Source organism: Durio zibethinus, chromosome 18 (assembly GCF_047325235.1).
Source record: "Durio zibethinus cultivar Kanyao isolate XHJ-2024 chromosome 18, ASM4732523v1, whole genome shotgun sequence".
NCBI lineage: Eukaryota > Viridiplantae > Streptophyta > Magnoliopsida > Malvales > Malvaceae > Durio > Durio zibethinus.
This window is the reverse complement of record NC_143179.1, coordinates 10453594-10481368: the sequence shown is the minus strand read 5'-3', so window position 1 is coordinate 10481368 and position 27775 is coordinate 10453594. Positions and strand designations below refer to the sequence as shown.

Below are 27775 nucleotides of genomic sequence, written 5' to 3'. Positions count from 1 at the left end.
AAACAAACACAACGCAGCAATGTATAAATCACACCAACCACTTTGATATCAACAACAAATAATGGTTTTTACAACATTTCTCATTCATTTTTGAAATATGAAACAATAAATGAAAAAATATACCTTAATGCAGCTCTTCTTTATACACTTAGAAAACAGCTGAATTCCTCTCTTAACTTTTTCAAAATTAAAAGAAATAAAAAACAAAACAAACCCGTAATTTTTTTACTTCACCAGGATCACACTCACAGTTTGGACGGATAACAAGTTCCTCTTAGTTCGTTGCTCTAAAAAGCTGGCTCCCCAGAGTCACAGTTGGGGTTTCTTCCCCCATGACAGTTGTCGAGCTCATCTCTTTATCAACCATCCGATCAAGTTCCAGGACCACATAGCTCATGGCAGGTCTCCTCTCCCTTGAAGGTTCCAAACAACGGACTATTAACTTTATCAATTCTTCCATACCTTCCGCTGTGAAGCTACTGTCCAACCTCTGATCAATGATGCTCGAAATATTGCTGTAATCCTGACTATTTTGCACCTTCCAAAAAAAGAATTACCAGATGATTTTAGTCTCCCAGAATAATTCTGGTATTTAACTACTACCCACAATGTCAGCAGCACATGGCAAAGTAGCAATTCTCTAAGCCTAAATTGCTCTAAACATAGTAAGAGTAGCCAAAATCACCATGCCAGTGCAAGGACAAACTAAGGCTCAAATGCTCTCTCATGGAGAAATTGAAAGCTCGCAAATCAATTGTTCAGTAGCACAATACTGATAGCCACGATCTCTATAGTAATCACCTACCTACTAAACCATGTGGTTTGTAGACACAAGATTTAGAAACACACAAATAAAGTGCATATGGACAGCAACTTGGCAAATCTGCAATCCATGGCATCTACGAAGCCAATAACATATGCAGACGCAAGAAAATTCCATGGATGCACAAACATGCTGATCCTCTCCCACAAAGAAATGGATGCTTGCAAGTATTATTTTTATAGCAAGATACTGATAGCTGTAATCTCCCTGGTCACCCTCCTCTACTAAATCATGGGTACCAAACAATTAATTCAAAAGCACATAAATAACATGCACATACAACAACAACAAACTAAGCTCGTTATATCCGATAACATAAAGAACATGCACATACTAAGCAATTATCATACCCACTTAACAAGGTTCTCTGTGGAGCCTGAAGATGGTAATTCTGATGCTTCCCGCCCACTTACTAACTCCAAAAGGAATACTCCAAAACTATATGCATCACTTTTTTCAGAAAAACGTCTAAACTCCCTTGCCCTGCATTAGCCAATGCATGCAGGTAAGAGTTATGAATGACACATCACCAGAACAGTCACAGAGTAAAGAGCGAGTTAGAGCAAAATACTCAGGAGCAAGGAATATCTCATCTGCTGCCACTTCAGAAGAAGGTCCAGCAATATCAATTCTTCCCAGAAAGTTACATAGTCCTGCATCTGCAACCTTGGCTATAAAATTCTCATCTACAAGAACATTTGCTGTTTTAAAATCTTTATGGAACAAGCAAGGACTTCGAGAGTGAAGATGAGCCAAGCCTGCAAACGGACAAATAATTGAGGCAACATAAATTAGGCAATAAAATTTCAAAATGTTACAACCACAGAAGATGAGCATCTGAATTTCAAAGCGTCAGAGAAGCTTACAAAAGAATTTTGTATGACCTTTATTGCAATCTGGATAGTTTATATAAAGAAAAGAAAAACTGATACCCGGAAAGCCAAAAATGCTCACTGATTTTGCAGAGGATCACCTTTAGCTGCACCCTGAGCTATTGAAAGTCTATGCTTGAATTCTAGCTTCTGGGGTGACATTTGACCAGTTCCTGCATAAACAAATCAGGAAAAACTTCAATAAAGAATTAAATACTATTTTATTTTCACTATTAAACCCTGAACCATTGGTGTAACTGAGCTCCCCCAACATGACGCATATACAATATATAGGACAGAAAAGTCTGCTCATAAATGCAACAAAAAAAAAATTATATATATATATATAGTGACTGGATAGAGAGTTACCGTACAAGTGAATGGAAACGCTTCCATTGGGTATATATTCGTATATTAGAAATTGCTGATTATTTTCCTGGCAGTAGCCCAAAAGAGTGACAAGATTCCGATGCTGAATAGACGAAACATAGCATGCCTAGGAGTAAAGTTCAGTACCATTAGATCTAAGGATAAACTGTGCAAGAGATTGTAATAGAGAAACATGAATAGGGAAAACTATTGACCCAATTTAAAAGCAAATCCAGATTTTATATCTTAAACACATCATACGAAAGGCTGAAGAAAGAGCATGACAAGCTAGAATACAAACCATGATGCAGGCCTCATATCGAGCTCAATAAGAAAGGATTAACCAACATGCTGACCACTAACTACTAGGATGAGGCTCTGTCAGGTTGAGACCTGAATTTGGGTTGTATGATATTTATTGCTACATTTTGACAGATACTAGAAACCCTGATAAATATTATTTAATTTAGGCACTCAAATGAGCTTGTTGTATTCTATAATTTTTTGAAGCCGCTGAAAAAACTCTACCACAATTGAAAGCAATCCTCACTTGGAAATAAACAGGAATCTTAAAAGGGAGAAATAGACTAACTGCTTGATCTAAAATAGTTTTCAGTAGCAGGGATGTTAGTTATGATTTGCCTTTATTATGATCAAGGCAAAATCTTATGCACTCACCTTTAGGTAGAGAGCAGGGAGGTGGTAATTTACCTCGTCAATAAATTCCTGACTAGGAGCTCCAGCTCGCTTTTTGATGGCAACCAGCATCCCATCTTGAAGCAAACCCTTATAAACCTGACCGAATTTTCCTTCCCCAATCAGGTTTCTATCACTAAAATTTTTGGTCGCCAAAGATAATTCCTCCAACTGAAAACGTCTAGCTTCCCGTAATGACGACTCAACCCCAAGATGTCTTCCTAGAAGTCAGCAGAAAAAGCATAAATCCATTATCTGTTACATTGTGCTTGTGGCCTCTGACTTTGAGGGCCTTCCAGAAACAAGCATGACATAAATGTTACCTTGAAGAGATGGATCCGAGGACCCTGTCTCAGATGTCCTCGAAACACCGCGTTTGTGAAATAGGCAGAACCACATAAGCAAGCCAACTATCCCCAGCAGTGCCACGGCTCCTGCAGAACCTCCGAATGTTGCTGCAAGAGTCCTTGACATCTGGTATGGGAACTACTTCAGCTATGCAGTGAAGTATTGCTGGGATTCAATTTATTATACATTGAACCTGAAATAAAGAGGATGCCACGATCAGATAAATCTTTATCTAGAACCAACATAAGCATTCAAACAACAAAAGCAATGTGCATAAAATGAAACGGCATACATATGATCCATTTCTATAGATGTGTGGAATGGATAACGCAAGCAAGTTGGTAGCTAGCGAGCGGAAGACAATTTTATAGAAAAAAGGACTTTGCATTGGTTAAAAATTTTTAGATGGAAACAGACCAAACTCAAAGAAGCAACTAAGATGAGGACATTTCACATTCAGTTCTACTGAATACCCATTGAACAGAAGCGCTCGACATTGTAATTATTCGAATAATGCAAATCAAAAACATTCAATTGGAGCACCGGTGGCATTTGGTATCCCTTCTCAAAGAGTTGGTTTTGAATCCCTTCCCAAATAAAAAAAAAAAAAAAAATCTATTGGACATATAAATACCAGCCTAACACGGCAAAATTTCAATTGGTCGTCAAAAAGCTGGCATTAGTTTAAGTGAAATCACAGACAAAAAAAAAGGTTAGACATTAACGGAAAAAGGAAAAACAGAATAAAGTCCGAAACTTGGAACCTGTATTCCCAGAGAAATAATGCAGTTGATCTCCTAGGAGCAGCATCACCCACATTCCCTCATTGAAAGAAACAGGGAAGCTTGTGATCTTGGTTTGGGGGAAGAAACCAAGAGAAAACCCAGAATAAGATAAGAGTGAACGAGTAAAATCAAGGAAAAGGGTGTGAGCGGAGAAAAGAGACAAGCAGCAAGGGTTGAAGTTGGTGGACAAGGTGTAGTTGGTTTTAAAAACGAGAAGGTCCAAATCATCAAAAGAAACGAAACAACATAACACAGAGACAGCTTTGGGCTGCAAGTTTAATGAAAACGAATCATTACCTTGAGGCATCTATCTATCTTCGTGGTACTTTTGAATTTGAATATTAAAAAAAAAAAGTACTAGAAATTAATAATCAGTGTGAGATTCATCGTTGGATACAGACAATGCCGACAGAAAGTCACCCTGCGCCGACAACACTATCTTTCAGGGTTTAATACAGTTAATACTCTCTCTCTACCAAACCACCCCAAAAATTCCTTGAGCAACGTAATAAAAATCTACTCTTTTATTCTTTTCGGTTGATGTGCTTCAAAAAAACTCATAACAACCAAAAGAGTACAAGAGATTATTGATAAACAAGAAAGAAAGGAGGCGCCATTCTATTTGCTAGTAATTCTGCGAATCTGATGTGTTTTTTTGGTTTTGGGATTTGCGGGCTGTAAAGCACTATAATGGATGTCTGTTACTGCAAAGTTGAGATGGGGTTTACTTGGCGCGCCTGTCATGTTCAGAGCATCCTGGCTGGAACAGAAAACACCGCCCCCTGGTCCCACTCACAATTGACGCTGACTGATGACATTTATTATTTATATTATTCCCTGTCTCTCATTATAAGTGTTCCAAAAATGATTTTTTAAATAGTTTATATTCTTATGTTTACAGTTAAAATTTAATTTTCAATTTATTTTACAGTTTGACGATAAATAATATGATACATTAATTTTATAAAAATTTTAAATTAATAATAAAATACTTAAAAATAAAATTTTTTAATATGCATAAAATTAAAAAAAAAAAAAAAAACCACTCAAGATAGCTAAATAGAACGGAAAGAAGGAAAGAGTAATATACTAATTATAGCATATTAATTTACTCAGTGGTCAGTGCAATACACACAAAAACGCTTAAGAAGTTTTACCCTTTCTGATATCAAAATATTATACTACTAACCATATATATATATATATATATATATGTACTTTATTCTTTCTAACAATGGCAGCCATGCCTGCACCAGCTGAAATACAGGAAACAAAAAAAATTTTACTTTTTATTACTAGTGCAAGAAAAAAAAAAAGCAAAAAATACATGCTACTGACTGGCTAGTATAGATATAATGTTGAAACAGAAAACAAACAAAAGAATGCAATAAAGTAAGAGCAAGTGAGAGAGAGATTTAAAGCTGTGAGGTTGCTATCCCCACCAACCAGCTATGTTGACATTGCTCCTACTCATTCATTTTAATAATATTTATTTCATTTTATTATACAGCTTAATTAAAGCAGCGGCAGATCATCAAACAAAATACTTAAAACTACTATAAATTAAGAAAAGCCCAAGGAAGATTATAAACGGCTTACCTCTACAGCACTGCTCTCTTTTTGCCTTTGGTTTATTGTAAATTCTCACATGAAAGATGAAACACTTCGGATTCTCGTCTCCCTGACCCTAAGCAATAAGCATGAATGATGGAAGATGGATGGGGATGATTTTTAAGATGGGGCCATAATTGTTGCAGTTAGAGATGCCCTTTTTTTTTTTTTTTCTTTTGGTATCATGTATGGTTGCCATAGAAGACCAAATATAGGGCATGATTGGGTCTTTGATAGAGAGTAACCATGGCTTCCAATATTTAATGTTGACACCAAGGATAATAATAACAATAATAATACAGGATTAAATATGCATAAATAAAATGTCAACGTCCAAAATTATTTTGGATTCAATGATATTTGAACCACTGGAATCTGGATTACTGCTCAACTTCACGCTTGGTCTCACACAAAGAGTAACCAAATCGATGGACACCATGTCAGTCAAAGCGTGGTTCTTGTCATGGACCTCTTGGCTTTTGTTCTCACCCAAAATGTACCAATTAATCTGTCTTCACACTCCACACTCCACCCTTCATCAACGAGATTACAATGTAATTCATCAATATATAATTCAATGTCCATTCAACCATCCGCCTGCCTGTGAATTTCTGCATTTGAAAACAATACATTCAAAAATTAATGTTAGCTGCGGCATGGTCTTTGTTTTGCAGAAGCATTGATTTAACTGTCATATAATCTCTCAGTTTCCCAGTTGACTAGTTGCTGTTGATGCGATGTCGAATTGATGTCCAGTGTCTTTCATGATGCCATATTTATCCTTAACGAATCGAACTATATATCCTTTATGAACAAGGCCATTTTCTTTTTTTTTTTTTTTTTTTGGGGGGGGGGGGTGTGGAAGGATCAAAACAAGGACTTGATTACACTCGAATGCCTTCTTTCTTTTCCCCTCCTATCTTTGGAATTATAAGTAGAATGATCGGATATTGCAAAATGTACGAAACATTTAAGATTTTCTCCACGCATGCGCATATCGAATCCAATCGCCATATGAAATTGGACCAATGGCATGCATATATCGTTCTAAACTCCACAAGTCTGAAATGATGTCTTGGTGATGGAGAATCTAACAAGGATTCAGGACAAGTAGTTGGATAGTCTGGAGCTCAAGCCCACTAATCTATGAATGCAGTACCATTCATAGACCTTTTGGAAACCTTAATTAATAAATGAGGTCTTCCTGCAGGCACATGGAGCTTGATAAATTATTCCCACTTAAAGTTGGAAGTTGATGCCACTTCAGATTTCGAAAGCAATGACCAAAATATTAATCAATAACTTTCTTGTACGTAGTTTTAGACATCGGGGTTTTTTATTTACAAGTAGCACTGATAGGAACTGGAATTGCTCTTCTTTTCCAAAGGTGTTTCCTTAATATTAAGCACAATTGCTTCTCCTCGCTTGACTTGGTATATATTCATATTATGATATGGCTTTAGGAGTATAATTGTTCCGTCGGAAGTCGTTTCTCAATTTTGTTTTTTTTTTTTTTTTTTGAGTCCTCGTTAGTGTTTTACTCAAAGTAATGTCTAAGTTAGTGATCTTTCATAAAATTAATGAAGTTGAATTTTCTTCTTCTTCCCTTCCTACCAAAGAAACGGTTGTAGATTTGGAAAAAAGAGGAAATTATAATGGGGGGGGGGGGGGTGGCTTTTATTAATCATTTACTTCCATTTTTAACAAAATTGACATTGAATTGAAGAGGCTTCCCTTTTTGTTTTGTTTTTCTTGGTCTATGGCATTTTAATTGATTGAAGTTGTATCATCTCTACTCACTTCATTAGACCAGATGAGATCCAATGAGAACGGGGTAAGCCGGCAGCTGGGTGAAGCTAAAGGCTAAAGCAAAGTTTTTCAGTTCTGATTTCTTCTTATATATACATTAGACATGTATTTTATGCATTTTATGTGCAAAAATTATTGTATCATAATTTATATCAATATATTAAATATAAATTATTTTATTTTATTTTTATCAAATTTATATACGTTAGTGTTAAAATCCGTTTTATTTTTATCTTTTTTTTATCATATCATTATATTATTTTTAATATTATCCGATTAAAAATATATATATAATATTTATATTTTGTACACTACACGTGCCATTTCAAATCATATATATTGGTTTATAGGACACATAAATACTTAATAAAATATATTACGTGAATGTTTATACGAACATCTATTTGTATTAACACATAGGACAATACCTATAAATGATATGAAATATATAAATATTATTGCAGAAAATAAAGATCCGCAAATTGAAGAAATTTTAATTGATTGAATGAAAAGTTTTATTTTTTTCATTATCTTTTCTTTAGTATATTTTTCTATTGATTTGGTAATTGGATACACATTTGGATTAATTTTTCTTTTTCTTTTTCTTTACACAGTAATTATTAAAAGACTTTGATATATAAGAACGTAAGTAATAATATGAATTTGTTTGTGTATACAAATTTAAAAATGTAAAATAATTTATACTTATCACAGCCTACTTTTCAATACAATTATATATATATATATATATATTTTTTTTTTTTTTTAATTTTACTTTTGCAGTTTGGACTGGAAAGGAGTTGCATTGATTTGAGCTACTAAGCAATAAGCTCATGGTACAGTGTATGGGAATGGGATCTAAATCCAAATCAAACTGCTATTTATTTTTTTGTCCAACAATCCAAACCGCTATAGTATTTCACAAGCAATCTACATATATGCAAACAAAACAACAACAAAAAAAAAAAAGAAAAATCAATAATCAAAGAGAAGGGTGCCGAACAAGGCAGGAACCAGTCCCGTCGCTCACAATATTTTCTTTTTTTAACCTAACAGAAACTTCATTTCACTCAAATCTCAAATAATAATATTGCAAAGGGGATAGATGATCATATTGATATCATTATTACATTACATTACATCACACTTGTATTTAAGTCATTAACCAATAACCACACCGTTGCAAACTTTGTATCTTGGTTTTGTTTATCATCTCATTTTCTTCCCAAAGCCAATCAGTCTACTCACGTAATTTGTCGCTTCCATTGACTGGTCAGCGAGTTGCCTCCGTGGGGATACTGTGTAGCACAACAGTCTCCACAGTGAGACCTGGCCCGAATCCGAAAAGGACACCCCACTCCAAGCCTTCGCCAGTGGTGGGTTTCCCTTCCTCGAGAGATTTTTTTCTCATCTCATCCAAAATAAACAACACACATGCACTTGACATGTTGCCAAACTCACTCAGCACATGACGGGTCGCCCTGAGCTTCTCTTCTTTGAGACCCAGTTTGGCTTCGACTTGGTCAAGTATTGCAGGCCCACCAGGGTGAGCGATCCAGAAGATTGAATTCCAGTCCCTAATGCCAATTGGAGAGAATGCTTCAACCAAGCTTTTCTCAATGTTCTTTGAGATCAATCCCGGTACATCTTTCAACAAGTGGAAAGTGAGGCCGACTTCGCGTAAGTGTCCGTCAATGGCTCCATCTGAGTCTGGCAAGATTGTCTGAGCCGCTGATACAAGCTGGAACAGTGGGCGTTCTATTTTGGTATCAGGGTCGGCACCTAAGATGATAGCTGCAGCACCATCACCGAAAAGTGCTTGGCCCACTAGGGAATCCAAGTGCGTATCAGAGGGTCCACGGAAAGTGACAGCCGTGATCTCGGAGCAGACCACCAGTACACGAGCGCCTTTGTTGTTTTCAGCCAAGTCCTTGGCAAGACGGAGCACCGTTCCACCAGCAAAGCAGCCTTGCTGATACATCATGATCCTCTTGACGGAGGGTCTCAGTCCCAGCAGCTTGGTAAGTTGGTAGTCTGCACCTGGCATGTCTACACCAGAAGTGGTGCAGAAAACAAGGTGGGTGATCTTAGATTTTGGCTGTCCCCATTCTTTGATGGCCTTTGTTGCGGCTTCTTTCCCCAGTTTTGGCACCTCCACCACCACCATGTCTTGGCGCGCGTCGAGAGATGAAGCCATGTAGGCGCACATGTTTGGATTTTCCTTCAAGATTTCCTCAGTCAGGTACATGTAACGTTTCTTGATCATTGATTTGTCGCCTGTTGAGAGAAAAACAAATTAAGCAAAGATTATACTAGTAAGCCTCACAAACATCACATCACATGCATCCTGTCTGATCTGTTATTAATGAATAACGTCGGAAATGGTAATTATCCAAAAAAAAAATATATATATATATATATACATACCTTTTTTTTTAAAAAAAAATTATTTTATTTTATTTTTTAACTAATGTATATCCGAACATAACATAACGTTATGGAAAAGCAGTAAACGACAAAGTTATAGATGGTAGGCATTAATATACGTACACATGCGCTTGAATTTCTCTTTGAGCTCAGTCATGTGTTCGCTCTTTGTGATACGGAAGTAGTAGTCAGGATAGTCAGCCTGGGAAACGCAGTTGGGAGGAGTGGCGGTGCCAATGGCAAGGACGGTCGCTGGACCCTGGGCTCTTTGAGCCTTCCTGATCTTCTCAACGGAAGCCACTGCCATTGACATTGGTGTTGGTGGGTTGACTAGTAGCTGAGCTGAGCTGATCTGGAGGAGATGGAAGTCACTTAATTTCCCTGGGGGGAAGAACGAAACTTTAATGCGGCAGTTAGAGTTGGAGTTGGAGTTGGGGCTTTCCAGGTAGAAGTATATATACTAGTCGCAGTACTAGGAAAAGAAAACCAGTGTGCTGGTGTGGATGTTGGTTGGATACGAGTCAGGGCCTCAGGGAAAGGGGTAGGTTGGATGGACGGGCAGCTGGATGCCACGAGGGTGTGGGTTGGCTGCTCAAGAGGTGGTAGATGTGCTGCCACATCTCTGTTACTTTTTCTACTTAATAATTTGATTTTCGCTTAGTACTTCCATTTTCGACTTTAATGCTAATGCCAGTATTATATTGTTTATAATAAATAAGACACTCGCTTTCAATATACATATATATATATATATGTAAAATAACATTTTTTTGGCACATTACTAGTTTTTCTTAATTATCTCCATTGAGTTAGGTAGATACTTGATTCCTAGTATATAGACTTTTCTAATTTAAAGTGAAATACGACTTTTTTTTTTAATGTTTAGTTCAAGTGAGATTATGAATTTTGCTTTTAAGGGTGTTTCTTCTAAGTTTTTGAATGTTTGTCAATGAAAAATTATAGTAAATAGATTTTATTATAAAAAATATTTTCGATGTGCTCTTTGCATTGCCATTTCATGATGAATGTTGGATTTGCAATGATTTTGGTGAATAAAGTAGGAAAAAAAAGCGAAGATGAGACTAGAATTTGAAGGAGGAAAGCAACATCCAGAAACATGGGAAAGAAGAGAGAAAGAGATACTCCATATTTAATTTAATAGTAAGAGGGGACCAGGCCAGTTCCCTTTTGTTTAATTTGTGTTAATTAGATCATATAATTCGTATTAGCAGTAGTAGTAGTTCCCATGGCCATTGGTGGCAGATGAGATACGATGGATCTTGAATCTTAATGCTTCACTCAATTCCTTGACGGCTTCACTTTCTCACCTACCATTCGAATTTCTAATTAATACGTCTCTATTTCTACATAGCTAGGTTCAAATAATTATACATATACATATATGCATCCTTCATTTAACTTTCTTTATTTATTATTCTTTATTTTTTTTTTTACATTTTATGTGTTTTTGTTTATTTTTTAAAAATGAACATAACTTTAACATTTAATTTTTAAATAATATATTAAATTAAAAATTTAAAACTCAAAATTTATAATTTTTAAAATTTTAATTTTATTAAATAATAATCTAAATTGAATTAATTTAACTTAAAAAATTAATAACAATAATTATTTTGAGACGATAAAGTAGTTTTATTTATTATTATATCTAATTTTTAATATTAAATTTATACATAGCAGACGGTTCATTTAGCCTAATAAAGTGGTCTCCTTTTGCTTTCAAGAGTAAGAGTAATTGCATTTAAAAAGAGAAGTTAACAATATTGTACCAAACTGAATAACATAATAAAATAATAAAATAGCAATAATCGATCATATATATAGACACCAAACCTTCTTCATCTTACTTACAATTTGGAAAATATCTACTACTTAATTAAACCTGAGAATAAGTAATTAATCAGTGATTAAGATCCCTGTAAAGTCAAATTCCTGCTGCTGCTAAACAAATAAATTAGACCTCCATTTTTGTAGCTAATGTAATGATATATATATATATATATAGCTTTAAAATAAGATTTTGAACAGCAGTTTTCACATAAATATGTACATATATATTGCAAAAAGAAATCTAAATAGCTAGGGAGGGTCAGAGTGTATACATATTATTAATTTATGAAAAATCTGAAGTGATAACCTGACTAGCATCAAAATCTAAACTTTCTGTTGGAGATCTGATAACATTGAATTCACCTGCAAGAATCCATGGGGAACTAGAGAGAGAACGATACATTGTCTCGATATGCCTCCATAAACCCTTCTCTCCTCGTCTGTGTTCCTCCCATAGAAAAAAATGAAATAAAAATCTTCTAAAGAACTAGAAATGTGACAGGTAATAGCATGATCATTCGAAGCAAAATGAGTAACTTTAGTTTCCAACCAAAGAAACCAGACTCTCCCATTGACAGCATAGTCATTATTGCTTAAATCCTGCCAATGTGCAAACTTTCTTGACAAAATCAATTGTTGCATGTGTTATTTAACTCTTGTTTTAACAAGACAAACTAACTCTACCTTATCCTGATTGATTAGTTTATGTACTTCTTTTTGTTTCAGAGGATCATTAAAACCTCTGATATTCCATACTAAAATTTTAATTGCAAGTTAGATAGTGTATAACTACCTGCACGTCCTTTATTTGAACTAACTCCAGCTTTAATGCTTGACCTCTTCTCCTTAGCCTTATTCCTACTTATAGCTTGCGTCTGTACCAGTTGTGAAACCCTTGCTGTAGCAGCTCAGGGATTCCTTGGTTAGGGCAAGTCGGTTCATCTCCTGTTCTTCATCAAGGTTTGGGTAAACAAAGTCCATAGTGCCTGATTTTTCCTGTTCACTTTTCCCCACAGTATGTGAATCACAAAAATCAATATTGCCTGGTATAACGGACTGGTTGTCTGCACTATTCAATTTCAATGAAAAAATATTTTTTGATTTTCCAACATAAGGAATATCCATATTACTTGATATAATAGGCCGTTTGTCTTCACTCTTTGAATTTAATGTTGGTAGTTTAAAAATGTGCTATATCTCATATTAAATAAAAAAATTTAATTAGTGAATTTTATTCATATTTTAAATAATTATATTTAAATAAAAATAATTATCATATGATAAATGGTTATAATTATTTTAATATAAATAGATTATTATTCGTAAAAGTTATGATTATATAAAAACTCAATCATTTTAATAAAAGTTTATGTTTATTCATTTATTATAAATAAATCTTTCAGTATAATTATTTTATTATACTGATTAAAAAGTTTGAAGTTTTGTTATATCTTACAAGTATAATTGCTTTTAAAAATGTAATTTCATGCCTCAAAGTCAATTTTTTTTTTATCATTTATTTTTTTAACAATTTAAAAGTAATTATAAAATTCATTTTTTGCATGAGGAAGATATAAGGAAAAGAAACTAGCAAAGTTGGCAAAACTGACTTTTGAAATAAGTATAAAAAATTTCAATTATCCAAATAGTTTCCTAGTAAAATAAAATACAAAATAAGTTTCTTGTTATTATCTTTTTAGTTTTTATATTCTACTAAAAGAATTAATGATTAATAATTCATAAAAGACTTTGAGTCTCATTGAATTTTACCTTTTTTATTGATTATTATTTTAATCTTTTGATTTTGAATTAAATTATTTAATTTTTTATTTATAATTTTATGGTATGTTATATGTGAATTTTCTTGATCATGGCATTGAATAGTCATGAGCATAAAATGGACATGGAGTACTTGCTATCTCTGGTTGTGAATCTTTTATAGTTTTATTATATTTTGGTAAGATCATGGTTATCAAATCAAAATGATAAAATTCTAGATAATCATTTTAAGGTATAAAAGAAATTGTGAATTTATAAATCTTTTTTAAAAAGAAGCAAGTATATATGTTTTTATCATAAAATCATATTTTATGATCCATATTCCATGATTGCATTTTATTGACAAGAGAATAATGCATTATTCATATTATTTGATTTATATATACTATTTCGATAAGAAATAAACATATTATCTAAGATAACTTCAATTCAATTAGAGAAATTACATAATTCTATGTAACTAGTTAAAATGCTTTCTATTTATTAGATGAAAAATTTTCATGTATTTTATAATTTATATACAAAATTTATAGTATTGTATGGTTATACATGAAATTTTGACTGTTTCTAATAACATGAACTGTGGTGGATATGACTTTAGTGTTTATATCAAATAGGTTTTAAATATGCAAGAGTTGGAATGAAAGTTTCAAAATGAGACTATAAAAAGCATGAGTTTACTAGTTTTGAGAGTGATTATATTTGGTATCATACTTATTTATGCATACTCTCATATTTAGTTGAAATAAAAGTTTTACAATTTTTATGAAAAAAAAAATCTTAAAATATAAAATATTTACTAGCTATCTTTCATTGAGGGTAGATTTGGATGCCATCTATTTAAACAAAAATAACTATTAAATAGTAAAAAGATAAATAAAATAACAATTTGATTAAGTGTATATGATATCTTGATAAATGAATGGGACATTCTGTAATAAAAGAATACAAATTTGAACATGATAAGGATGATAAGAATTAAAAGAAGTAAAAATTGTCACCATAATGTTATAAGATTTTAATATAATTTTCTGAGCAAATTATACAAGCTAATAAGTTTAGTACAACTTATTAAAGTAAAATCATAAAAGGTCCTTAAATATCTTCAAAAGATTAAAATGGCTTGGTTTATTCATTAAGTTTATTCAATTGTACTATAAGAATAATTGTATTAAAATAGATAAAAGTGCAGAAATAGAAAAATTAAAATTTTATATTAATGAGTATAGAGTTGTGGCCACAACTAATACTATCTATTTCTTAAAATGACAAGAACGATGCGATAATGTCTCGAGTATATAAATGATATGCAAAATGAAAAATTTAGACATATTACCTGAAGTGATTATATTAGAGATTCAATATCAAATAAGGCTAATTATTATAAAAAAAATTGGTAGTATTACAAGTAGAATGAATTTAAATCCTTACTGTTAGATACCAATAATGAGAACCTAAATTTAAATTAGTAACCTCTGATTACAAAGTTTAATGAGTAAAAATAAGTTATTATTATATGTCTGTTAAGTACTATTAAAATCCCTTTAAATTTTAAAAATTAGTGTGACTTATTGTGTGAAGATGATGAGTTTTTTATACTTTTAATGAAGTTTATTATTTAAATGTTTAAAGTAATAGAGATATAATGAAAACTCTATCTATATAAATATAGAAGTAATGCCGCTTTAATAAAAAGAATTGGGGTCTCTCTTGTAAATGTTTATAAATAAAATAAGCACATAATCATTATAGTAATAAAGTGGTTATAAATTTCTGACAAAAGAATAAATAAATATTATATGTGTTATATCTTCAACTCTACATTAAGAGTTGAGATTTAATCTGTGAACACCATCAACTTTGATAGAATTTTAAGATATATACGTTAATTAAATGTTTAAATCAAGAGATGCTTTCTTATATTCATAATATTTATTTGTGTGAAAGATTAAATATTAAACACCAATGTTCTAAATTAGTAAGGGATTGTTAATATTTTAGAATGTAGTGTATCTCAAATTAAATAAAAAGATTTAATTATTTCATATTTTAAATAATTATATTTGAATAAAAATAATTATTATATGACAAATGAATATATCTATTTAAATATAAATAAATTATTATTCATATAGGTAATGATTATACAAAAAATTATAACTATCTGAATAAAAATTTATGTTTGTTCATTCATTATAAATAAATCTTTTAATATAATCATTTTCACTACTTCTATTTAAAAAGTTTTAAAATTTTATTATACCTTAAAGGCATAATTATTTTTTAAAAAATATTTTCACACCACAAAGTTAAAATTCTTTTTCATTATTTCTATTCTCTTATTTATTTTTTCTAACACTTAAAAAGGAGGAAAATTCTCAGCATCGACTATGGCATTGAACTGATTAGGAGTAGATATTTCAGCTGGCAGCAATATTTCAGGATCAACCGTCCGCTTTTCGTTACCAGCAGCAACCTTCCAATCCTCCTCAACTTCTTTCTCTGGCTTTTTAGGTACCCATGCAGTCTTAGGAGCCGCATAGCTAGCACAATTTCTAATAGAATGACCAAACAACCTACAAATTTGGCATTTATGAGACTTCCAAGGAACTGCAACTTTAATAACAATAGGATATCCTCTCCCCAAGTCAACCTGTATAGTGCTAGGCACCTCTTCTTCAAAAATCATTTCAACACAAACCTTTGCAAACCCCAAATGCCTTTGCTGTGAGCAGAAGCTTTGTCTATATGCGATGGCTTCCCAATTGCACTAGCTATAAAATTGATCCCAGACCAAGTATAAAGTTCGAGTGGAATACTCCGGAGATTTAGACAAACAAGAAATTTTGTAAGCTGCATAACTGAGAAGTCCATAACAAGGGTCCAACGTCTAATGATAATTGGTTTATTGCCTAGATACCAAGGACCAAAGCCTAGGATCCAATCACAAGTTCCTTTTGAAGGAAATTTGAATAAGAAAACTCCTTTGCTAAGTGGTTTAATTTCTATATTACCATCTCTTCCATGTATCAGATTTGTAGTTGTTTTCATATGATTAAAATTTGGAGGTTTACCAGCCTATAAACCGAACTAGTAGGCTATTCTAACAAGAATGAATACCTTCATCAATAACATTTTGGGGAGGCTTAACTAATTTCTCACCACCTTGTTGTAACGGAGGAAAGAAATCTAGTGTTGTTGGTTTGTCCTCCAATCAGGTGTTCTTTCTTGCCTTTGCTTCTAGGTATCTCTGCCTCTTCAGCATTTACAACCTCAGCAATTATTTCAGTATCCTCTCCCACAGCAACTTTGGCTAAGCTTTGTGGAGAAACCCGCATCTCAACGGCCACCATTGGTGGAACTTGTGAAGAACGATACTGTCATTTGATACAGATTGGGCTATAGATTTAACCTAAGTGCTTCTATCTATAATTGATGTTTATGAGTGAACCAAATGCAATGTATTCTTTAGATTGTGATTGTGGTGTCTTGACTCCTTAGCTAGTACGGCCTAGTCTGCAGCAAGCATGCACATTTTTCTCATTTTTCTATTGCAAATTAATTCATGTATGTGTGTGTGGTCTGTTGGTATGCCAATTGTTGGAGAGTAAAGTAGAGAAGAGTAGTAGAGGAGGATTGGAAAAGATTAAAAAAACAAGCATTAGCATTCATTGAAACAAAACCATCAACTACTTTAAACAATACCGGACCACAGGCATAAGGTAGTCTTATCCTTAGTGTGATACCAAAATTACACATCATTCGCTTAATCATTAATCCATTACCATTCTCACATTTGAAACGCTTCCAATTATAGCCATCAGTCCCCCTTTTTCCTAAAAGAGCATCCCTCTGTGAGTCTAGCTCGACCACCGGTAGGCTGGCACAAGACTGTCTGGCAGTTACCACACACCACAACAGTTTGAGAGTGGCTAAATACAGTGGTTCTGCAAAGTATAAAGCAGAAAATTAAGAATGAAACCCTAAATATACTTCAAGGCAAAATCTACACATGCAATGACATTTCACATCCTTACATGTTGAAGCAGCCTTGACATTTCACATCCTTCAGAAAGAGTCCAGTTAATCCAACATACACATATATGCACAAAAAACAGAGATCAAAAAGTAAAAAACCTTTTACAGTACAGCTAAGATGTGGTAAGAAAAGTTTCTGAGATACCCTAAATGGCAACAAATTAAACAATCAATAGGGAAGAACAAATACGCTACGAAAATAAAAAAGAAAAAAAAAAAAAGCCAAATGTTACCATGAAGAAAGAATTGGGAGACTGAACGAGACGCTTGAGCTTGTGCTTCCTCTTCTCAAGCTCAGCGGGAGGATTCAATAAGTCGATATCGTTTTGGAGAACCTAATCTCACATTTTAACGCCCCAAAATCAGGTAAAATTAAAAACAAATAGCACTACCCTAGAAGGGAAATACATATCAGGAAAAATCATAAAGCCCAAAAGAAACAAGTGTTTCCGTCCAGCTAAGTGCGATTCGAAAGCAAACAGCAGCAAGAAGAATATCATAATAAGTGAAATATAAAAATCATAGAATTTTCTTCGAAGCAACCAAAAAGCAGCAAACGACGGGAAATCAACAATATGAAATTATGAAAGCGTAAGCAATAATTAAAGACAAGATAACGAGGTAAGAAAAATGAAAATAAAAAGAGGAACTAGAAACAGACCATTTTTGGTGGCTGCTAGATGCGTTAGGAGAAACCTTGAGAACCTCCTATCCTAAGAAATTGCAGATGTTTCTGAGCAGAGCGGAACAGCGAAAGCATGCGAATGCGATGTTTATATATGAGACGAAACTAGTTGCCCTTCATCTTCCCTTTGTACTTGTTAAAGGCAGTGGGTGGAGGCCACAAACCCACTTAGGCCATCCATTGAAGCCCAGACCAGACTTCAGATCTTCAATTTTCTTTAAAGGGTTTGGATTATTGGACCAGGCCTATTGTAGATCTTACATTTCCTTGGTAGGGTGTGGGTTTTTAGGTCCCCATAATTAGTGTAAACCATGGCCTAATAATTTGGATAATTTCTATATACTTGGACTGCTGCCACCACCACTACTACTACCGCATAATAATAAGTTTGTAACGGATATCTTTTTTGCTTTGATTCAAATTTCCACCCACTTAGGCTCAAATTATGGAGTAGGTTTTTTACTAGCCTGTTGGTTCCTGTAGCTCAATTTGGTTATCTTGTTTGCAAATAGTGTTGTCCGTCCTTTTCCTGGGCTGCGCTGGAATAATTTTGGCATGTTAGTGGAAGATTTAAGTAGTAGATTTAAGTTTGTTCTCGTGTAGGAACAACCGAGTAAAACACCTTTTAGGAGCTTTAATTAGAAGGGAGGCTATGTTGCAATTTTAAATTTCAGATGCATGTGGATTCTCAGGTTGGTTTGCCACGGTCGATTGATTTATTGGTGGAAAATCTTTCGTTGGCATTGAGACAAAATGTAGCATGTATTATTATGAGTTTAAAAACTGTGCTAGGACGTAGTTTGGCAGTTTGGGACCATGCTATTCTGGGTTAGTCTTTCACTCTTTCCAGGTTTGTTAGGAAACTCTATAGATTTAAAGTGGGACTGAGGCACCATTTGGTTCGAGGCTTTTGGCTACGTAATTTTATGATTCTATTTCAAGGTCTTTCCTTTAATCGCTCTTCAGATAAAAGGCAAATTCTGAACAAATTGAAATTATAATAATAAGAGAGAGAGAGAGAGAGAGAGAGAGAGAGAAAGCAATTGGAATGTGCTTGTGTTTGAATTCCGGCCAAACGTCCATTTGTTGTATAATTTCAGATTTTTTACTTTCCTGCTTGCTGAGTTGCATTGGCAAAAGGATGTTTTTGGTTTCTTTGGTTCTTTAGAGTCTCAAGACAAGAACACCTTTTTGTCCATGCTTGAAAACTGTCATATCTTTCATTCGCATACTCTATTTTTTATCCGTACATAATCAAGTAAATTAATTCATAAATTTATATATTTTCAATTAATTCAGATTTTTGGACAGAACTTTTTCAAAAAATTGAAAGGATTCTATGATATCCATTTTTTTAAAATTTTAGAGTTTTTCGGATATCTATTTTCTAAATGTTTTAGAATTTATCAAAAATTTATTTTTAAAATTTTCAAAGAGACTAAAAACTTCTCGAAAATAAATAAATTTTTTTAAAAATAAATATTGAGAATTTTTAAGAATTTTCAAAAATCCTTTTAATTTCTTGAAAATGAAACTTTAGAGTTTCTCAAATATCTATTTTTTAGAAATTTGATTTTACCTAAATTTTATTTCAAATCCTAACATATATTTATATGCATTTCAATTATAAGTCAATTAAAATTAATTGAAAACAAAGTAAGAATTTTACCTTTAATCACTAGAAAAGTAAAAAACCCGGATGATTTAAGGTTAATTTGATGAATTTATAATTTTTTTTAAATTGAAAAGTGAAGAGAGAAGAAGAAAGAATTAAAAGATTATGAATAAAAAATAGAAAGTGGGAGATCAGAGTATATTTAGTTTAAAATTGGTATATATTTAAAAGAGAGATGTATAAAATAATAAATGTGTGTAAATATAATTCTCCAAAATATTTTCAGGAGTCTAAAGTACTTAAAGGTTAATTACTTTCTTTTTGTTTTAGACCGCAAAGTTAACTACTTCCAATTAAGTACTACTTTTTTTAACCAATTTAAGCTCCATTTTTTTTCCTTTCAGAAGTTTCATTTCCTAGTTTTATAATCATCAAGTTCTGTTTAATTTTGGCATATATGCATTTTAGCTTACATAACAAGGGTTGCATAAAATATATATATATATATATATATATATATCACTTCATTTCAAACTCTGTTGTAGTTCTGGTTTCATTTATCAGATTTAACTTAATGAAGCTTCCACATGTGGCGTTGGTTGCACGTGTCATCCAATGCCTTTCCTCAAAACTCATGGTCATGGATTTAGTTAATCTGACAGAATATACCATGGCCCATGCCTGTGTCCTGTGTCCTGTGTCCTTCATTTCCGTCACGTTCTTCTGCTATAACTGTACTACCTATATATGGAGTTGGAGTAACTTAATGGGTTGGATCATGGCGGAATGCATGAAAACTTATGAAATCATTTTGGAACCAAAAAAAAAAAAAAAGAATTTATGACTAAGCATCAAGCATGTGATATATAAAATGCATCAGACATGTATGTCGGCATGCATGTGCAGTTCGTATCATGTCATTGTCACATTTAATATTGCATGGACCACTTCTTGTTTTTCCCTCTTCTTTCTTTTCTACATTTTTTTATTGTGCTCAAGGTAAAGTTTTCTAATTATTGCATTAATCAACTAACCTTTGACTTCAGGGCTTCATCTTGGAATTATTTGATTGCCAGGATGACCACCGTCTTTAACTGAGGCCTGCAATTTACGCAATTGAATTCTTAAACAAAGTGTTCAATCCAACAAATTTGTTGGGGTGTATTTACTCAACATTTTGTTTTTCTTTTCCCTAACAAACATTTGCAGTAATTTTTATGGGTACAAACTTCGTGACAACATCAATACCAATACCAATACCATTTTCTTTTCTTTCTTTGTCCTGCCCAATTTAGATAACAATATATACCTCTAGCTATCGGCAGTTTTTAGATAAATGTTCACACGGGAAAAAAATTGTTGTTGTGAAGCAGCTGTTTAATTTACGTTGGAGGGAAGTTGGGAGACATAGAGGTATATATTGTTAGGTTTCTGATTTCATTTTTCAATGGGTAAGCGTAAAACTAAAGGTATGAGGTTGGAACTCGATCGGAGATAGTTGAGAACTTTCCCATATAAATGGAGTTGTTGTTTTATTATTATTTTTTTGGGACAGAGATAAGCGTCTTTTAATGCTGTTTGATTTTTAGTATTTTGTTTCACATCATTGCATTGGGTTTGGATTAAGTTTTGACAACTCCCAACTAGCTTATTATAATAAAATAAATAGCAATAATAATGACTTCTGCTGTGACGAAGACCTTGGAGGCTAGCATTCGAGCATAATAGTTTATTTGATATTTGAAATTGTAAGGGTAAAGAATTGTTTATTTTAGTATGCTAAGCTATTAAACTAAATAAATAAATAAAAAGGTCGGGGAGATAGAGAGAGAGAGAGAGAGAAGAAAATGCTAAAAAAAAGGCAGCCAAGCATTTTGAGTTGACGTCTCCAGCCCCGTGTGGAAACGAAAGCCCATTGGGGCTCTAATAATATCATGATTTGCTTTCCCGGCCTTCAACTTCCAACAACTTCATTATTATTTTATTAGCAACAAAATAATACTGGAAACCGAAAGATGTTCATTTCATTTCCTGCTCGTATATCATACATAATAATAATTAAAGAAACAATTGATTAATAACCACCCTGGGCACTGGGAGGTTGCAGTGATTATAAATGGAATGCAGCTGCACTGTCCCCGCCAAAATCTCTGGCTCTCTCCCAATCTTACTTTCTCTGTTTCTTTCTTCATCTCCCAAACTAAAATAAAATGAAATTGTTTTATTCAGTTTCATCGTTTTTCTTTCTGGTCACAAGTGCTAGATAAGGTTGGTTCGTTCCCCAAGATAGACAGAAAGAGAGTTCATTCATACATAAATACATACATGCAAATGCATTAAAAGATTGTGTTTAGCTTATACTAATCAAATTATCCAATCTGTTTCAGAAAGACCGCAGCTTCTCCTTAGGCATTTCTGCTTATGAAACCTCTTGTTTTTGTCTCTCCAACTCCACCTTTAAGGTTGCCGCCGTAATTGGTATTTTCAATTTTCTTACTGCTTCTTCCTTCCTTCCTTAATTTCCTTCTTTCTTGGCCTTTTCTTGGGAGGGTTTGATTGGCTGGCTTGGTGCCTCCATACCAAAGGGTGAGGACAAAATCATGAATTTATTTTATTTTGGCAGAAATTCTCTTTGATGTACACACATCTTTCAAGTTTTAGCTTTTAGGTATGATTATGAACATTACCTGATATTTGTTTATTTGCAGAATATCATCATGTCAGCTTTCATAGCAAGAACAGGGAGACACCGCCAACGGTATGATGAGAATAACTTTCGACTTGTTTCTGGGTAAGCCCTCCTTTTGCTTCTATCTTTTCTTGTTCTCTTCTTTCATTTTACCATTCGTGTTCTTCACTGTTGACATGCATTACATTCCTTGTTTCATCAGCCTGCCTAGGAACTCCGTTTATCTTTGTTGATTCCTTTTACATTCTCAAGGGAGGAGCATCTCTGTCTCCGATAAACTTATTCTCCTTTTTTGTTATCATAGTATTTCCTTTTAATTTATTACTCTTCCATTCTATTATATATACAACTTAACCCAATCACCTCATAAAACTCAATGTTTTGCATAATCTATGTTATCCCATGCGTTGAATTTCAAAAAAAAATAAATTAAATTCATTATGGTACGTAGTTAAAACTATCGATTGTTTTGTCCCTTCCTTCACAAATAGAGGGGCAGTTTTGTTTTTTCTTTTCTTTATATGGGGGTGGAATTTCATGTTGGAAAGGTCTTAAATGTTTGCTTACATTGATGTCCATTGGTGTAAATGAAGATGGTTTTGCTGCGTCTTTCAGGTAATTTAGAATTTCAGTTGAGGGTTGTTTAGGAGGTGCTTCTAATTAAAGTTTGGTTTCTCTAAAGCCTAAAGGACTCCGATTCCATGGTCATTGGTCGCATTACATTAGACTTCTTCCACTTTGGTCAGCTTCAATAAAATAGCTGAACCTCAAATAATGCTCTGTATCAAAATGGAAATCCAAGCATCCGACCATTCTCTTAACAATTAGCTTGCAGGTAGTAGCATAAACGATGTTCATGTCATTCTCAATATTGTTGACCTTGAAGTTGGATGATGTTGATGTACTCAAAATGCAATAATGTTTTAGAATACACGTGCCATGACTCATGAGTGGATTGATTCTTTGAGTAGAATGATGAATGTTGGATGGAAAGATTTCATTTTTATGGCATTTCAAATGCTCTGCCCTTCTCACCAATAGATCATCCCTGCTACCTCGCAAATCTTCTGAAGAAGATTTCTGTTAGGGAACAATTAATAAAACTATATGTTAGGTTTTAAAGTTCAATGGGAAATACAACCAACACATGAACATAAATAGATTCGAGATAGAAAATTGAGCCTTGAGAAGTAGATAGATATATAATACATACAATTAAAGGACAAGTTGGGTTGTAATCTTTTAAAGCGTGAGCCTTAAGGACAATTTGATCCTTAAAACTTTTTGTCCATTTATACAAGCACACATTATTCGCATGTAGAATCTCAGCTTAATATCATATATATCTGCAAACTGATGCTTTAAATTGCTGAGAATGTACGTGTTGGGCGTTCAACAGATGTATTCCCTACAGGCTGACAAAGGACGATAAAGATGTTGACAAGGAAAACAGGATAGAAGTTCTCATGGTCTCTTCACCAAATCGTAGTGATTTAGTCTTTCCAAAGGTACATGCGTTTTCTTTGATCTCTTCTTACCCTAGGTGGCAAAAGCTCATGGAACATTTAAGATGCCTTGGAATGAAAAGTTGATTAGTATTTTATCCACCTTTGTTCTCGTGTTGTTGCCAGGGTGGATGGGAGGATGACGAGACTGTTGTAGAAGCAGCATGTCGGGAAGCCTTAGAAGAAGCAGGAGTAAGAGGAATGCTAAGAGTAGGTTCTATTAATTATCCAGAGTATATAGCAAGAAATTCATAGTACTTTCCAGACAGCTGCCTTTTTTGATGTGTGCTCTATGATTTTCCGACCTATGTTTTATTATGACAATTGCTGTTTCACATTAACTTGCTAAATGTCAGAAATATATTAGTATTAGGTTCTTTTTATTACCAGTTTTAAACATTCTGATAGGCTGAGGTTCTTTTCTGTTCAGGAAATTCCTCTAGGAGTTTGGGAGTTTAGAAGCAAGAGCAGGCAGGACCTTTGCAGTCTGGAAGGAAGCTGCAGAGGATTCATGTTTGCATTAGAGGTGACCGAGGAGCTTGACATCTGGCCGGAGCAGAAAGACCGAGATAGGATTTGGGTTAGTATTTATGCATCGGAAAATTAGGCAAACTGCATAAATAATCCACACCACACTGGGTTTCCGGTGTTTTCATATGTAAATGCCGCATGCAGGCAGGCATGCTAGCTAAATAACAATGCTTTCAAATTAAACATAAGCTTCTGAAACGGTTTCAATTCTTCTGAAACATCTCTTTATCTCTACAGTTAAATGTAAAAGAAGCCTTGGGTCTCTGCCGGTATGACTGGATGCGTAAGGCACTGGAGGAGTTTCTGAGAGTTATAGAAGAAGATGAAGAACTGAAGCTGAAGGAGGAGATAGTTGTGTCCCCATCCATCCCAGTATCTGATGTTGGGGCAGACTGTCAAATTATGGCTGCAAATTGCTATGTAAAACCTTCCAAGCATCATGCTTTGAGAGTGCTATAAGCTCACCCTGGCACATTCCTCTCAAAAAGGTTGCCAGTTTGCCACTGACACGAGACATTATAATGTAGTTATTCTCTGCCTCTTTACTAAGAGGGCGGAACTAGGCTTTCTATAACTCTATTATGTCTATGACTTCTTCAGATTTTAACAGGGCAAAATTTTCCGAAGCGACATATATTCTGGTTTAGAATCTTTAGTCATAACTCAGTAGTGAAATCTTGTTCATTACTAGGCTTCGGTTTATGTTGATTTTAGGAAATTTCGTGCGAGTTGGTCTTTAAGCCACGCGGATGACAAAGAGGCTACCTCTCATATAAGAAAGACTTCATGAATAGATGGTGTTACTAAAATTTTCTTAAAAAAAACCAAAACATTTTGGCTTTAAAGGATAACAGCTACAGGCTATCATCATCTCGTTGCCTCTGCCTGTATAATCTGTATTCTACTTCAACCCTAGCATACTCTCATCACGCTGAGCAGTTAACGAATTACTTCTTCAAGACTGGTTTTGCGTTCAGCCTTGAACTGAAACATGGAACTCGTCTACTGTTAGCCACAGTTCTATGGACTAATTAAGCTCTGCCGCCGTGCACACCAACACCTTAGCTGGTAAAGTCGACCAGCATCGGCATTATTATGGACTTAGGTTCAAGTTTCACTTCAATTAATCATTATGAACTAACAGTGTCTCGTACGTAGTTGATCATTTAAGTCCTATGTCCTCACACCTCAAGAAAACCCCTCTAGAAATACTCCTTGATTTTTTTTTTTAAGCAATCACAAAACTTTCCAGTTCACAACTTTAATCAGCCAACAAAACGATTCAAGCCTGCAGAAACAAATATAAAGAAAATATCCACAGCTGATATTCTCCGAGGAATTCCAAATAAATATCAAGATGATGACTGATGGGAGAGCTGCAGGTCACTTACCCGTGGCTTCGCTTCTGCTGCAAAGATCATTGGAACTAAAGCGCACGATTATAAGTACCCTAATTTTGTGAACCTTTATTTTAGCTACCTAGTATGGATAGATGAAAGTTTCATGATAATCATCAGTGGTTCAATTTGATTTCTTAATTATTTGATTATATAATAATCAATTAAATATCAGCTCCCATCATTCATCACTTAGTTTGGAAGGTAGATCGTAGATAGCTGACATGGAAGAAGTTTAGGATTGTGTCTCAATGAATGCGATATTCATTAACCACCGATATATTGTTGAAAATAATGATTCAAATCTTATAAGAGATTTGTTTAAAATTAGTTAAATATTACTTGATAAATAATAAGACTTGCAGAAGAAGAATTCTAAAAGAAAATAGATTCTTAATAAGTAAGTTAATATATTTACAAATAGGTCAAGTTTATATAGGGTTATGTATGAGAAATAGATGTAAGAGAGTTATAAAATTTTATGAGACAAACACTTTATAAGATTACTGGAGATTTATGTTTTATGAGTATGTATATTTGTATGTTTGTGAGAAGACTGAGATGGTCCACCTAGGTCTAATGCATGGGTGCATATAGATATGTATTTGTTTATGTTAAAAAGGTGCATATTGTATGTGTTTATTTGGGTTAAGAATACTCTATATGACTAAAAGAGATTGAGAGGATTTATAAATATTAATTATAAGTGCTTGATTTGATGTTTGTTTGTAATTCTCTACAACTAGTAAATTTTTTTCTAATCCGTGAACGTAAATCGATTGGATCAAACCATATTAAATTACTGTATCTTATGTGCTTGATCGATTGTTTGATTTATTGGAGGCTTTTTACCTAACAATGGTATTAGAGCTGAAAGTTCAAGAGATGGGAAGAGCTAGAGGTTTGAGATATGAAAAAATGCAAGCTTAGAGGAGCTTGATTCAAGGAAATTGTTTGAGTTCATGTTTTGAGGATTGGTTTATGTGAAGCATGAAGTGTAAAGACACAAAAGAGAAGATAATTGTGAGACTTTCATTGCAGGTGAAGCCAAGTATGTTTAGCATGAAGATTAATGATTGATGAAATTTAAGTCAAAATAGAGATTGTTGAGAATAGTAACTCAAATCCCATAAGAAATTTATTTGAAATTAATTAGATATTACTTGATGGATAAGAAGATTTGTAGACAAAGAATTTTAAGAGAAAAAGATTCTTATAGGTAAGTTAGTTGTTTGTAAATGGTGAAGTCTTTTTAGAGTTAGATATGAGAAAAAGATGTAAAAAAGTTATAAGATTTTATGAGATAGACACCTTATAAGACTACTAGAGATTTACGTCTTATGAGTATATATGTTTGTATGTTTGTAAGAGGACTAGATAAGACTAAAATGGTCCACATGGATATGATGCATGGATGTATATGGGCATGTATTTATTTGTGTTGAAATGGTACACATGGGTATGTATTTATTTTGGTTAAGAATACTCCATACCACTAGAGGAGATTAATAGGTTCTATGGGTATTAATTATGAGTACTTGATTTTATGTTTATTTGTAATTCTCTACAACTAATGAATCTTTTTTCTCATTTGTGAGAATAGATCAATTAGGTTGAATCACGTTAAATTACTATTTCTTATGTTTTTAATCGATTATTTGATTTTACTACCGCTAATTTGATTGATTGGAGACTTTTTACCTAACAGTAGTATTTGAGCCAAAGGTTCAAAATGTAGGAAGAGCTACAGGTTCGAGATATGAGAAAAAACAAAATCAGAGGAGCTCAATTCAAGGAAAGAGTTTCAGTTCATGTTTTGAAGATCGATTTGCATAAAGTGTAAAAACACACAAGAAAAGATGATTGTGAGATTTTCATTACAGGTGAAGCTAAGCATGTCTAGCATGAAGATTGATGATTGATGAAATTTGAGTGAACTTAAAGA

General features: G+C 33.5%; 4 protein-coding genes across 8 annotated transcripts; 1 reads left to right on the top strand and 3 right to left on the bottom strand.

Annotated features, from left to right (window-relative positions):
- Positions 1-21: 21 nt before the first annotated feature.
- Positions 22-4612, bottom strand: LOC111300464 (proline-rich receptor-like protein kinase PERK3). 3 transcript variants are annotated; one of them, XM_089747454.1, is made up of 9 exons: positions 4191-4327; positions 3873-3960; positions 3084-3301; positions 2776-2981; positions 2065-2191; positions 1797-1868; positions 1395-1581; positions 1174-1306; positions 22-538 (listed from the first exon to the last, which is right to left on the bottom strand). In XM_089747454.1, exons 3-9 carry the CDS (start codon positions 3232-3234, stop codon positions 275-277), a joined length of 1140 nt encoding a protein of 379 aa, XP_089603580.1. In that variant the 5' UTR covers positions 3235-3301; positions 3873-3960; positions 4191-4327; the 3' UTR covers positions 22-274. The 3 variants fall into 3 exon arrangements, with proteins under 3 accessions (XP_089603580.1, XP_022751828.2, XP_089603581.1); XM_022896093.2 differs by lacking the exon at positions 3873-3960 and having other exon boundaries at positions 4191-4612; XM_089747455.1 differs by lacking the exons at positions 3873-3960; positions 4191-4327 and adding an exon at positions 3401-3419.
- A 3560-nt stretch (positions 4613-8172) lies between these two features.
- On the bottom strand, positions 8173-10211 carry LOC111299476 (chalcone synthase 2). Its single transcript, XM_022894688.2, has 2 exons — positions 9864-10211; positions 8173-9590 (listed from the first exon to the last, which is right to left on the bottom strand). The coding sequence occupies exons 1-2, from the start codon at positions 10051-10053 to the stop codon at positions 8587-8589; spliced, it is 1194 nt and encodes a 397-aa protein (XP_022750423.2). The 5' UTR covers positions 10054-10211; the 3' UTR covers positions 8173-8586.
- A 6805-nt stretch (positions 10212-17016) lies between these two features.
- Positions 17017-18212, bottom strand: LOC111299475 (small ribosomal subunit protein eS27y). The gene is made up of 4 exons (XM_022894687.2): positions 18070-18212; positions 17642-17743; positions 17408-17436; positions 17017-17317 (listed from the first exon to the last, which is right to left on the bottom strand). The coding sequence occupies exons 1-4, from the start codon at positions 18070-18072 to the stop codon at positions 17191-17193; spliced, it is 261 nt and encodes an 86-aa protein (XP_022750422.1). The 5' UTR covers positions 18073-18212; the 3' UTR covers positions 17017-17190.
- A 3462-nt stretch (positions 18213-21674) lies between these two features.
- On the top strand, positions 21675-25065 carry LOC111300463 (nudix hydrolase 12, mitochondrial-like). Of its 3 annotated transcripts, none has more exons than XM_022896090.2 (7): positions 21675-21976; positions 22096-22294; positions 22417-22499; positions 23797-23905; positions 24029-24112; positions 24333-24482; positions 24671-25065. In XM_022896090.2, exons 3-7 carry the CDS (start codon positions 22426-22428, stop codon positions 24890-24892), a joined length of 639 nt encoding a protein of 212 aa, XP_022751825.2. In that variant the 5' UTR covers positions 21675-21976; positions 22096-22294; positions 22417-22425; the 3' UTR covers positions 24893-25065. The 3 variants fall into 3 exon arrangements, with proteins under 3 accessions (XP_022751825.2, XP_089603577.1, XP_089603576.1); XM_089747451.1 differs by having other exon boundaries at positions 21814-21976; positions 22100-22186; XM_089747450.1 differs by having other exon boundaries at positions 21835-21976; positions 22096-22186.
- Positions 25066-27775: the final 2710 nt, after the last annotated feature.